Below are 14,830 nucleotides of genomic sequence, written 5' to 3'. Positions count from 1 at the left end.
GATATATTCAACTGAATATACTTGTATTTCAACACAACAGCTAAAACCAGTAGGTCCCAAACAGAGTTCATTATACTTGCACACTTATCTTTCATCTATTTCCATTCTCAGTGACTGGCATCATCAGTAAGTGAAGCCAGAAAGTTAGGAGTCATCACTAACTCCTAGTTTTCACTCAGACTCTACATCAAATAGATGGTCAGGTGGTATTATTTCTACTTCCTTACCATCTCTTCTTGTTTTGAGCTTCTATTTCCACTGAAATTAGTGTGTTCTTTCATCTGTAAATCTGTAAGGTATTAACATATATGTCATCTTATTCTAGACCATAAACTTTATTAGGGATGGAGTCTTTGTCTTTGTATTCAAATAATACACTTAATAAAACACTGTGGTGTTTCCTAGTGTTTTATTGCATGTTGTTTATATGCTTTACAGATACTGCACTTTTTACAAATTGAAAGACTGTGGCAACCATGACTTAAGCAAGACTATTGGTGTCATTTCTCCAAGAGCATTTGTTTACTTTGTGTGTTACATTTTGGTAATAATCACAATATTTTAAACTTTTTCATTATTATTATATTTGTTATGGTGATCTGTGAGCAGTAATTTTTGATATTACTCTTGTAATTGTTTTGGGGCACCTTGAACCATGTCTAATAAGACGGTGAACTTAATTGATAAATGTTGCATGTGCTCTGACAGTTCCACTGACCAGCTATTGCTTGTCTCTCACCCTTTCTTGGACCTCCCTATCTCCCGAGACACAATAAAATTGTTATTGGGCTAATTAATAATCCTACAATGGTCTCTAAGTGTTCAGATGAAAGGAAGAGCTGCACACCTTTCACTTTAAATCAAAAGCTAGAAGTAATTAGGCTAGTGAGGAACTGGGCAGGCTGAAAGCCTAGAAAGACTGAAAGCTAGGCCACTTGGGCCAAACAATTAGCCAGGTTGTGAATGCAAAGAAAAAGTTCTTGAAGGATATTAAAAGTGTTACTCTAGTGAACACACAAATAACAAGAGAGCAGAAGAGCCTTGCCTGACCTGTTGAGGTGCAGTGGATAAAGTGCTGACCGGGAACGCTGAGGTTGCCAGTTCAAAACCCTGGGCTTGCCTGGTCAAGGCACATATGAGAAGCAACTACCTAAGAGATGATGTGGCTCTGGCTGGTATGCTCAGAGGTAGTGTTGGCTGGGCCTATGGACATCCTGGGTTCGATTCCCAATCAGGACACAGAGGAGAAGCCATCTGCTTCTCCACCCCTCCCCTTCTCCCTTCTTTCCCTTTATCTCTCTCTTCCCCTCCTACAGCCATGGCTCAGATGGAGCAAGTTGGCCCCAGGTGCTGAGCAACAGTCCCAGATGGGTAGAGCATTGCCGGGTAGGGGGCTTGCTGGGTAGACCCTGGTTGGGATACATGTGGGAGTCTGTCACTCTGCTTCCCTGCTTCTCACTTAAATGACAAAAAAAATAAATAAAAAAATTGATACTTCCCATTCCTTCCCCCAATTTCTCTCTCTCTTTCTCTGTCTACTCTCTAAAAAAAATCAATAAAATCTTTTTTAAAAAAGCAGAAGAGCCTTATTACTGATATAGAACAAGTTTTAGTAGTCTGAACAGACAAACCAGCCACTATATTCCCTTAAGCCAAAACCTAAGCCAGAGCAAGGCCCTAACTATTCAATTCTATGAAGGCTGAGGTGAGGAGGCTGTCGAAGAAAAATCTAACGATAGAAGAGTTTGGTTCATGAGGTTTAAGGAAAGAAGCTGTCTCCATAACACAAAAGTGCCAGGTGAGGCAGCAAGTGCTGCTGTAGCAGATAAAGCAAATTGCCTAAAAGATCTAGCTAAGATAACAAATTTGGCTACACTAAACAACCGATTTTCAATGTAGACACAATAGCTTTATATTGGAAGAAGATACCATCTAGGACTTTCATAGAAGAGACTTTCAGAGCAACTTCAAAACTTCAAAGACAGGCTGAGTCTCTTGTGAGGGGCTAATGCAGCTGGTGAATTTAAGTTGAAGCCAATGCTCACTTATTTGAAAATCTTACAGCCCTTAAGAATTATGCTAAACCTCATCTGCTTGTGCTCTAAATGGAACAACAAAGCCTGATTTGACAGGACCACTATTTACAACATGGTTTACTGAAAATGTTAAGTCCCCTGTTGAGGCCTACTTTTCAGAAAAAAGAGATTCCTTTCAAAATACTACTGCTTACTAATAATGCACCTGGCCACCCAGGAACTCTGAAGACAATGTACAGTAAGATTCTTGTTTTCACGCCGGTTAATACAACATGTGCTCTGCAGCCCAAAGATCAAAGAGTAATTTTAACTTACAAGTCTTATTATTTAAGACCTAAAAGACCTAAATTTCCTGTTTATTGCTGCCCTAGACAGTGATTCCTTTGATTGATCTGAGCAAAATAAGTTGAAAACCTGGAAAACATTCACCATTCTAGATGCCCTTAGAACAGGGGTCGGGAACCTTTTTGGCTGAGAAAGCCATGAACGCCACATATTTTAAAATGTAATTCCATGAGAGCCATACAACGACCCGTGTACGTTATACACCATCCAATAAAAATTTGGTGTTGTCCTGGAGGACAGCTGTGTTTGGCTCCAGCCACCTGCAACCATGAACATGAGCGGTAGGAAATGAATGGATTGTAATACACAAGAATGTTTTATATTTTTAACGTTATTATTATTTTTATTAAAGATTTGTCTGCGAGCCAGATGCAACCATCAAAAGAGCCCATCTGGCTCGCGAGCCATAGGTTCCCAACCCCTGCCTTAGAACATTTATGAGTCATGAGAAGAGGTCAAAATATCAACATTAACAGGAGTTTAGAAGTGGCTGAATTGCTGCAATCTCTTGATAAAACTTTAGTGGATTAGAAGCTGCTTCGTATTAGCAAAGAAAGTGGTTTATTGAGATAGCATCTACTGATGAAGATGCTTTAAAGATTGTTGAAATGATAAAGAATTTAGAATATACACAAACTTAGTCAATAAAGCAGCAGTATTTGAGAGGATTGACTCCAATTTTGAAAGAAGTTCTACTAGTGATTTTCAACCGTTGTTTCTCACGCACTCATAAACTAATTACTAAAGAAAAAGGGGCCCTGACCTCTTCTTCTTTAGTAACTAATTTATTTGTGCCATGAGATGAAAATGGTTGTCTTTAGTCAGGGGCACTGACCTTAGTAATTAGTGTGTGTTTGTGCCATGAAAAAAAAAAGTTGAAAATTGCCTGACCAGGCGGTGGCGCAGTGGATAGAGCGTCGGACTGGGATGCAGAGGACCCAGGTTCGAGACCCCGAGGTCACCAGCTTGAGCACGGGCTCATCTGGTTTGAGCAAAAGCTCACCAGCTTCAACCCAAGGTCGCTGGCTCGAGCAAGGGGTTACTCAAGTCTGCTGAAGACCCACGGTCAAGGCACATATGAGAAAGCAATCAATAAACAACTAAGGTGTTGCAACGTGCAACGAAAAACTAATGATTGATGCTTCTTTTTTTTTTTTTTTTTGCATTTTTTCTGAAGCTGGAAACAGGGAGAGACAGTCAGACAGACTCCCGCATGCGCCCGACCGGGATCCACCCGGCACGCCCACCATGGGGCGATGCTCTGCCCACCAGGGGGCGGTGCTCTGCCCATCCTGGGCGACGCCATGTTGCGACCAGAGCCACTCTAGCGCCTGGGGCAGAGGCCACAGAGCCATCCCCAGCGCCCGGGCCATCTTTGCTCCAATGGAGCCTTGGCTGCGGGAGGGGAAGAGAGAGACAGAGAGAAAGGCGCGGCGGAGGGGTGGAGAAGCAAATGGGTGCTTCTCCTATGTGCCCTGGCCGGGAATCGAACCCGGGTCCTCCGCACGCTAGGCTGACGCTCTACCGCTGAGCCAACCGGCCAGGGCATGATTGATGCTTCTAATCTCTCCGTTTCTGCCTGTCTGTCCCTATCTATCCATCTGTCTCTGTAAAAAAAAAAAAAATATATATATATATATATATATATATATAAGTATATTTGAAAAACAGTAATATAAAGGTACCCGTATAATCTTTTACCTTTGACATGTCTATTAAAAACTTATATTTCAAGAAGTTTACATGCACAGTGTCTTCTTTGTCTTCAAAATACTCCATTTAGATAGGTATTATTTAGTAAACACATTAAAAAGAAAACAAAGGCTCAGAGGAGGAAAGTTTTTTTGTTCAAGATTTACTAACTGGCCTGGCCAGGCCAAAACTGAATTCCTATCTTCACTCCAAACCCCCCCCCCCCCCCCCCCCCCCCGCAATATGGCAAAGAATGTTTGCTGCTAAAGGGGAGAAAAAGGGGATTTTTCAGTCATCCTGTTCAGACACACTACAGAGAAGCCCACTAGTCAAAAAGCTCCATAAAGCACGATCTTGGTAGGCCTTTTAGAACTTTATTCAAATAGGAATAATCAGAAGTTAGGAGAAGACCTCTAATTTGAAAAATAAACCAAAACAGTGCAGTAATATGAAGGATTTCAGAGAAATCCATGACCTTGCAGGAAGTAGATCATTTAATTAATATCCTTTGAGAATTAAGATAGGCAGCCAGGAAACTGGAAATTTCATGGAGACACTGAGAAGTCCACATGGAATTAATGGTAAAGAGCTATCCCAGGATAGCATTAGCCTACTGATTTAGAGAACAACTAGTCTCAATTAGAGCAGGATACAAGATATCTTGTATACAGGATATAAGAAATTCCAAAGGGACCGTACTTCTCAAAATATACTGTTCACAAAAATTAGGGGATATTTCAAAATGAATATGAAGTGATAAAAAGAAGCCTTTAGTTTTTTTTATTAAACAAGAACATCAGGAAAGCAAACAAGTCAAAGAAAGTTGTTCAATTATGTAAATGAGATGCAAAACCAACTTTTATTTCATTAGTGAAAATGCACTATACAAAAAGCTGAAAGTAGCTTGACCAGGGGGTGGCGCAGTGAATAGAGCATCGGAACTGGGATGTGGAGGACCCAGGTTCGAGACTCCGAGGTTGCCAGCTTGAGTGCGGGCTCATCTGGTTTGAGCAAAGGCCCACCAGCTTGAGCCCAAGGTTGCTGGCTCCAGCAAGGGGCTACTTGGTCTGCTGAAGGCCCACGGTCAAGGCACATATGAGAAAGCAATCAATGAACAACTAAGGTATTGCAATGTGCAATGAAAAACTAATGATTGATGCTTCTCATCTCTCTCGTTCCTGTCTGTCTGTCTCTGTCTATGCCTCTTTCTGACTCACTCTCTGTAAAAAAATAAATAAATAAACAAAAGGCTGAAAGTACTGGAATATCTGCACATTCCCTGTTCCTCTAATTTTTGTGAGCAGTGCAGTAAACTGATTGTGGTTGATGTTATTGAAAGGTATTTTACAGTTACACCAGAGAGAGTAAGAGAACAAAAACAGGCCCTGTTGGTGGCTCAGTGAACAGAGCATCAGCCCGGTATATGGACATCCTGGCTTTAATTGCCGGTCAGGGCACACAAGAGAAGCAACCATTTACTCCTCTCCCCCTCCATTTCCCCCTTCTCTCCTTCTTCCCCTCCCACAGCCAGTGGCTCAACTGGTTTGAGCATGGGCTCCTGGTGCTGAGGATAGCTCGTTGGTCTGAGCACATCAGCCTCAGGTGCTAAAAATAGCTCCGTTGATTCAAGCATCAGCCCTAGAAGGAGTCACTGGGTAGATCCTGGCTGGGGCAAATGGGGGAGTCTGTCTCTTTAGCTTCCCTACTCTCATTTATAAAAAATTAAAAAGAAAAGAAAAAAAAACCCAAAATGAGATGTAATAAAAACTTAGACCCAGGTAATAAAGATCCAAAAAACAAATACAGTTAGAGTATACTCTGTGAGACTTTCAAGCAACAATATTTAATAAAATCCTTTGCAGGAGGTCAATAAATAATGACTAAAAATTAAAAAGCAGAATAACTTGCATCTTGTTAAAAATACAGACATAAGTATTAGAAGAAACACCTTCACATTAGTTGCTTTTGCTTAAAGATATGGGAAAGTGGGAATGCATGAAAGTGAGCCTTGCAGTTACTTTTATAAGCTAAGTAGTACTTTTTACCTTCTAAAATACATGCAAGTAGTTTTTTGTGTTTTTTTGTGGTTTTTTGGGGATTTTTTTTTTTTGGTGACAAGGAGAGGGACAAACAGACAGGAAGGGAGAGAGAGGAGAAGCATAAAAATTCTTCGTTGCGGCACTTTAGTTGTTCAATGATTGCTTTCTCATATGTGCCTTGACTGGGGGTCAAGAGTCAGTGATCCCTTGCTTAACCCAGCAACCTTTCGGCTCAAGCCAGCGACCATGGTGTCATGTCTATAATCCCATGCTCAAGCCAGCGACCATGGTGTCATGTCTATAATCCCATGCTCAAGCCAGCGACCATGGTGTCATGTCTATAATCCCATGCTCAAGCCAACAATCCCATGCTCAAGCCAGCGACCTCAGGGTTTCTTTCTTTCTTTTTTTTTGTATTTTTTTTTTTTTCTGAAGTTGGAAACAGGGAGGCAGTCAGACAGACTCCTGCATGCGCCCATCCGGGATCCACCCAGCACGCCCACCAGGGGGCGATGCTCTGTCCCTCTGAGGCGTCGCTCTGTTGCAACCAGAACCATTATAGCGCCTGAGGCAGAGGCCACAGAGCCATCCTCAGCGCCCGGGCCAACTTTGCTCCAGTGGAGCCTTGGCTGCGGGAGGGGAAGAGAGAGACAGAGAGGAAGGAGAAGGGGAAGGATGGAGAAGCAGATGGGCGCTTCTCCTGTGTGCCCTGGTCAGGAATCAAACCCGGGACTCCTGCACGCCAGGCCAATGCTCTACCACTGAGCCAACCAGCCAGGTCCAGACCTCAGGGTTTCGAATCTGGGTCCTCTGCATCCCAGTCCAACGCATTATCCACTGTGTCACCACCTGGTCAGGCACAAGTATTCTTTACTAAAAGTAAAAATTAAGTGAAAGAAAAAAACCTACTTATATGAAAAACAAAACCTTGATTTAGAACCACTGCTTATAGCAGGGGTCCCCAAACTTTTTACACAGGGTGTCAGTTCACTGTACCTCAGACCGTTGGAAGGCCGGACTATAAAAAAAACTATGAATAAATCCCTATGCACAGTGCACATATCTTATTTTAAAGTAAAAAAACAAAATGGGAACAAATACAATATTTAAAATAAAGAACAAGTAAATTTAAATCAACAAACTGACCAGTATTTCAATGGGAACTATGCTCCTCTCACTGACCACCAATGAAAGAGGTGCCCCTTCTGGAAGTGCGGCGGGGGCCGGATAAATGGCCTCAGGGGGCCGCCTGCAGCCCCTGGGCCATAGTTTGGGGACCCCTGGCTTATAGTGTTCCAGGTTGACTGACTGGCTCTGGCTGTAATCATGAAATTAAGCATTAAATACACTTAAAACATCAACTTTGTTACAACTAAGAACAGTTTAGCTTTGATATCAACATGTCAAAGACTGAAAATTCAAATGAAATTTAAAATCCAGCATGATTGATTCATAATATTGTAACAAAACTAATAAACATGATGTTTAAAGATACCCTTAATTTGTTAGCTTATATAATCATGTTTGACTATATCATGTTTTTACTAACATATACATAAACCATCTAACTTTATGTTTATTATATAAACATTTAAATAATGTCAGCTGAAATGCAGGAATATGTCATATATAGAGTGATCATTAAATATTAACAAGTATAAAAAAAACAGGCGGCATGACATTCCAATTTCTATTTTAATTAAAATCCACTTTAACCACCACATCTAGTTATGACAGAATGGGCTAGAAATAAAAATTTTGGCAACATATTTAATTATCATATTAAATGAATTTTATGAAAAGATAATACTAAACTTGACTATGATAGGAACTATCAGTTTGAAGGCAGATAAAAGGAAAAATAAAATACAGATGAGCTGATCAGGTAATGAATAAAATATGACAGGAGACTGTATGACTAAGAAGTGAACTAAATTACTCTGAGCTGAATTTATATTTTGAAATATATATATCATTGATTTTTCTATCATACTTACATCTCTATGTCCACTACTAGCAGAATCATGGAGTGGAGTGTCATCATCTAATCCTTGTGTGTTCACATCTGCTCCAGCTGCTATAAGTATCTTAGCAACATCATAATATCCAACATTGCAAGCTTCATGCAGTGGTGTCCAACCTAAAGTTAGAATACTAATTTAACCATCTAGTTCAGTTGTACCAATTCAATATATATATATACTTTTAATATATATAACCATGTGTGACATATAGATTCTAAATGCACAGAGTAACAGAAGAAAAAAGGAGTGACAAATAAGAAAGACCTAGGAACACCACAAGTGTTACAGAAGGCTAATTCATGATAGTAGTATTTCCACGGAGGCTAAATTATTTGACAAAAGTATTAAACATTTAAGCTTATGCAATAAGTATAAACTTGCTACAATTTATAATCATATAAACTATGAAAAAAGAAGCAAAAATATTAATAAGCTTGTAAGGGTCTTTCATTCAGTAAACAGAAACCCATTTAAGAGCTTTCAATGCAATCTTTAAGTCAACACAACAATCTTCTCTGAACTTAATTAATATATATATATATTTTTTGGTAAGTTCCTTCCATTTTATTTATTTATTTACTTATTTATTTATTAATTATTTTTTACAGAGACAGAGAGTGAGTCAGAGAGAGGGATAGACAGGAACAGACAGACAGGAATGGAGAGAGATGAGAAGCTTCAATCATTAGTTTTTCATTGCGCGTAGCAACACCTTAGTTGTTCATTGATTGCTTTCTCATATGTGTCTCGACCGCAGGCCTTCAGCAGACAGAGTAACCCCTTGCTGGAGCCAGCGACCTTGGGCTCAGGCTAGTGGGCTTCTGCTCAAACCAGATGAGCCCACGCTCAAGCTGGCAACCTCGGAGTCTCGAACCTGGGTCCTCTGCATCCCAGTCCGACGCTCTATCCACTGCGCCACCGCCTGGTCAGGCCTTAAATAATATTTAACTGGAATACTACTCAGCCATAAGAAATGATGACATCGGAACATTTACAGCAAAATGGTGGGATCTTGATAACATGATACAAAGCGAAATAAGTAAATCAGAAAAAAACAGGAACTGCATTATTCCATACGTAGGTGGGACATAAAAGTGAAACTAAGAGACACTGATAAGAGTGTGGTGGTTACAGGGGGGAGGGGGGAATGGGAGAGGGAAAGGGGGAGGGGGAGGGGCACAAAGAAAACAAGATAGAAGGTGACAGAGGACAATCTGACTTTGGGTGATGGGTATGCAACATAATTGAACGACAAGATACCCTGGACTTGTTATCTTTGAATATATGTATCCTGATTTATTGATGTCACCCCATTAAAAAAATAAAATTATTAAAAAAAATATTTAACTGGAATAATTTTATCATTTTAGCTAATTTTATAATAAGTTACATGTTTATGAAAATTAGAAAACAAAAAATACAAAGAAAATAAGTATTACCCATAATTCCAACACTCAGATATAATAAATAATTTAGCATAAATCCTAATAGATTCCTTCCCTCTTATATCTATACTGTTATTCCTTTGAAAAGAATTTTAAAAACAGAGGAAGGTGAAGAGAGAGAGAGAGAGAGAGATAAAAACATCAATCTGTTTCTGTATGTGCCCTGACCAGGGATCAAACCGGCAACCTCTGCATTTTGGGACAATGCTCTAGCCCAGTGGTCCCCAACCTTTTTTGGGCCACGGACCAGTTTAATGTCAGAAAATATTTTCATGGACCGGCCTTTAGGGTGGAACGGATAAATGAATTACATGATTGAGACAAGCATCAAGAGTGAGTCTTAGATGATGGATATAATAGGGAATCTGGTCATTTAAAAAAAATAAAACATCGTTCACACTTAAATATAAATAAAAGGGAAATAATGTAAGTTATTTATTCTTTGTCTGCGGACCGGTACCAAATGGCCCACGGACCAGTATCAGTCCGTGGCCCGGGGTTTAGGGACCACTGCTCTAACCAACTAAACCATCTGGCCAGGGCTCATAGCTGTGCATTTAAAACAAAATTGGGATGGTGGTTTAACCCACTTCTTTTACTTAATACAACGAAAATAATCCCCCATGTCATTACACTTTTTTACAACTTAATATTGCACTGATTGGTTATATCATAATTTATTTAAATAAGATTCTATTACTGGACATCTATATTATTTCTAATTTTTAAATATCAGAAACAGTGCTGCAACAAATATCCTTACAACTAAATCTTGATGCACATTCATGATTAAACATAAGTGGATTATTAGGTAAAAAAAATAAAATTTTTTGATTTCTGATAAATAATATGAGGTTTCGGTCTCATTCTTTAAAGTTGATTCTGTGTATTGCCTTTTCCACAATTCATACACAATGGAGAAATAATTCTAGGTGTATTCTAGTAAGACTATGTATAAAAGCAAAACAACAATTTGAAAACAAGAAAATACAGGGGTATAGTTTTATGAAATAGGAGCAGAAAAGGCCACCTTAAATAAAATACCAAAGAACCTATAAATGAAAACAGTAACTGATATGATTACATTAAAAACTTTAGTACAGTAACACTAATGAAAATTTAAACATAGCAATGGACAGTAAAAGTCTTTACTATTTGATAATTAAAATCTACACTAAAATGAAGCAAGCGTGCTTACTTATTAATAACACTATGAAATCATAAGAAAAATGGGCAAAGAACTGGGTCTGACAATTCACAGAATACATGTAAATTTATAATACGCACAAGAAGAACATGCACTGTCACTGCTAAGAAAATACAAATTAAAAATCTTTTCTCAATTGTCAGATTGCTAATAATTAAATTGATAATATCTAGTTTTAGTGAAGATGTGAGGAAAAGGACTCTTTCATATAGTACTTTTGATGGTAAATTGATAAAAAAAATTTTGAGGGTCTCTGCTTGCGTTTAAAAATTTTTTTAAATATGCCTTGATTTAGAAGTTTTCTTTCTAACTGAAATACTTCCATAATTATACATAGATATTTCTACAAGTGTTCACTAAAGCACTGTCCATAGACTCTACACTATATAACACCAACAGACACCAATAGCTATTGAAATGAATGAAGTAGAACTATCTATATGTACTGACAGAAGGATCTGTAAGACATTAAGTAAAAAGGCAGGTTGTAGCCTGACCAGGCGGTGGTGCAGTGGATAGAACGTCAGACTGGGACGCAGGCGACCCAGGTTTGAAACCTTGAGGTCGCTTGAGCGCAGGCTCACCAGCTTGAGCGAGGGGTGGGACAATAGACGTGACCCAAAGGTTGCTGGCTTGAACAGAGGTCACTCGCTTTGCTGTAGCAGCCCCCCCGCCCCAGTCAACGCACATATGAAAAAGCAATCAGTGAACATCTTAGGTGCCGCAAAGAAGAATTGATGCTTCTCATCTCTCTCCCTTCCTGTCTGTCTGTCTCTAGCTGTCCCTGTCTCTGAATCTGTCAAAAAATTAAAAAAAAAACAAAAAACAGGCTGTAGAAATAAAGGCTGATAGATATTGATAGATATAGATGGAATGATTTGATTTAAAAAAAGCACCCTGTATATAAATAAATGTTCATTATATATATATGTGTGTGTGTGTGTATATAATAACCTCTAAACTGTTAACAACAGTAGTATAGAAAGAAGCTGGGGGAGGAAATGTAGGGCATCATAGCATGTAAAACAAAAGGACATTTTTGTATTGTTCTCTGCACACTTTTACTGTTTGAATTACTAAGAATGGATATGGTATTTGAGTAACATAAATAAAACACCATCACCACCCCTTTTTAGTCCTTAATGATCAAGTTAATAAACGTCCTTGAAAGACTTATGAATGAACTACCTTGAAAACACTATATCACTCTAAGTGATGTAGAATAAAACCTAAATTGGATGATTATATTATAATCTGTCAACTAAATATAAATTTAATATTTAAAAATCTGAGTGATTACTGACATGGAATTGTAGCAGAGATCAGGGTTTTATGTACACAATCTAAAATAGTTTTAGAATAAAATACTGTTTTAGTATTCTTTTGTTTCAGTAATATTAAAAAATGTAGACTAAATTGTAATCAAAATTTGTTTAGATAAATTTTAAATGATAGTTCCTGAGTATTAGTATTTAATTACCAGTCTTACCTGCAAAATCTTTCACATTCACATTTGCCCCTAAGCTTATTAATTCTTTGACTTGTTTTACATCTCCACGAATAGCCGCCATGTGTAAAGGAGTTTCACCACGTTCATTTCGTTTATTAACTTTATCTTTTTGTCGAGATGAGGAATTGGGAGTTTTCTTTTGGGCTGGTGTTGTTTGTGATGGATGATTTGGTGTAGAATCTACAAGAATAAAGAAAGTTAACACAAGTTCTAGGTTAAATATTTTGTATATTCATTTAAAGGCTTTATACGTAATGTGCTAATTTCCTGGAAAAGAAGCACTATCCTCTCACCCTAACAATCCAAAACTTGCCCTGAGTCATACCTTAATCTGACCCAGAAACATGGAGTATATCCTCCGTTAGGGTTATCAAACATTGCATTAGCCAATTTAGAAAAAGTGTTTTATTCTGCCTCTTTAGAAAATTGGCTTAAAATGATTAATAAAGTATCAGATATATACCCTAAAAGTGTTTGCTCAATGAGTAATTTGATAAATTGCAAAGAAAAAGTATTTTTCATAGCATGTTAGGCTGCTATTCTAAGACCTAGATGAAATGACACACTGAAGATGAGAATCACAGCTCTGACTCAAAGTATTGGAGTTGTACTGATATTAAGTGCAAATTAAGATTGTGAGTGATTTTATAAAAAAGAAATTTAAGAACAATAAGAAATAAGGAGAGTCTGGAAAAAGATCTTTAAAAAGTGAGTGATAAAGAGAAAAATGTGGCCCTGGCCGGTTGGCTCAGCGGTAGAGCGTCGGCCTAGCGTGCGGAGGACCCAGGTTCGATTCCTGGCCAGGGCACATAGGAGAAGCGCCCATTTGCTTCTCCACCCCTCCGCCGCGCTTTCCTCTCTGTCTCTCTCTTCCCCTCCCACAGCCAAGGCTCCATTGGAGCAAAGATGGCCCGGGCGCTGGGGATGGCTCTGTAGCCTCTGCCTCAGGCGCTAGAGTGGCTCTGGTCGCAACATGGCGACGCCCCGGAGGGGCAGAGCATCGCCTCCTGGTGGGCAGAGCGTCGCCCCTGGTGGGCGTGCCGGGTGGATCCCGGTCGGGCGCATGCGGGAGTCTGTCTGACTGTCTCTCCCCGTTTCCAGCTTCAGAAAAATGAAAAAAAAAAAAAAAAAAGAGAAAAATGTGCTTTGTTACGATTCCTTTTTTTTTTGTATTTTTCCAAAGTGAGAAGTGGAGGGGAGGCAGGCAGACAGATTCCTGCATGTGCCTGACCGGGATCCACCCAGCATGCCCACTACTGGGTGATGCTCTGCCCATCTGGGGAATTGCTCCACTGCAATTGAAGCCATTCTAGCACCTGAGACGGAGGCCATGGAGCCATCCTCAGCGCCTGGGCCAACTTTGCTCCAATGGAGCCTTGGCTGCAGGAGGGGAGGAGAGAGACAGAAAAGAGAGAGGGAAGGGGGGAGAAGCAGATGGGCGCTTCTCCTGTGTGCCCTGGCCAGGAATCAAACCCAGGACCTCCACATGCTGGGCTGACGCTCTAGCGCTGAGCCAACCGGCCAGGGTTTATGATTCTTTTGATTTTTATTTCAGCTTCTATATCAGAAGAATGGTAAACTAGATGAGGTCAAATGTCCTCTCCTCTCCATTTCATAACTAGTACGGAAAAAAACAAAACAAAACAAAATACTGTGTTTTTAATCAGTTAAGGATTCAAGACATATATGCTGTTAATAATTAATTCTGATATTTACAACTATTTAAAAGAAACAACTGCTCTAAGAGAAATAAGTCTGTGGAAAATAATTTTCTAGCATAATTAGAGCACTAAAGTAAAAGCTATTTTCCTCAGTAAGAAGAAAGTTTAACATTTACCTTTTGAATTTTAAAGTATACTGTGTCATTATCAGTTTCCTATCTGTGTCTTTCAAAGATCACCACTATATCTTGATGTCCTTGAGGACTTCTTGGTACATAGTGGTACCCAAACAGTATTTGTTGAATGAATAAATAAATTTTATTATCTTTCTAGTCAAATTACTTATTAAGAAAATTAGCTGTTGGGTTTCTTAAAAACAAAAGAACAAACTTTTAATTCACACAACTTGAAAGGAATTCATACAAAATTTTGTAAGCCATACCAAAACAATATCCACACATACAAAATAAAAAGAATAGTACTATCTATAATGGCAAGCAGGTTAAACATAACAAAAATATGAAAACTTAATTATGAAATGGATAAAACAATAAACACTAAACTCCAAACTTATCTATATGCTGGCAAACATTTGATATTTCAAAAGCTTACTACTCAAATTCTACATATATTAATAAAGTTGACTACAATGTACCCTTAAATAAGAAGAGCCAATTGCATTATAGAATCGTACACTTGAAACCTGTGTAATTTTATTAACTAATGTCACCACAATAAATTCAATAAAAAATTTAAAAAACAGAACCAATGGCAGAACACTATTAAAACATAATCTTATATTTAAAAACTATAACGAGATATATTTACATGTTTATGGCTAGAAAATTTCTAGGAGAAACTTAATAGTCAT

The 14,830-nt window shown here is 38.7% G+C and overlaps 1 protein-coding gene across 4 annotated transcripts in view; it reads right to left on the bottom strand.

Annotated features, from left to right (window-relative positions):
• Positions 1-14,830, bottom strand: part of ANKRD12 (ankyrin repeat domain 12) — a 149,490-nt gene that overhangs the window by 52,448 nt on the left and 82,212 nt on the right. For all 4 annotated transcript variants that reach the window (XM_066246684.1, XM_066246687.1, XM_066246685.1 and 1 more), the window contains 2 exons: positions 12,278-12,478; positions 8,110-8,252 (listed from right to left, as the gene is read on the bottom strand). In XM_066246684.1, coding sequence (XP_066102781.1) covers positions 8,110-8,252; positions 12,278-12,478 — 344 coding nt within the window. The remainder of the gene's footprint in view (positions 1-8,109; positions 8,253-12,277; positions 12,479-14,830) is intronic.

This window comes from Saccopteryx bilineata, chromosome 11 (assembly GCF_036850765.1).
Source record: "Saccopteryx bilineata isolate mSacBil1 chromosome 11, mSacBil1_pri_phased_curated, whole genome shotgun sequence".
NCBI lineage: Eukaryota > Metazoa > Chordata > Mammalia > Chiroptera > Emballonuridae > Saccopteryx > Saccopteryx bilineata.
This window is presented reverse-complemented; position numbering and strand designations above follow the sequence as displayed.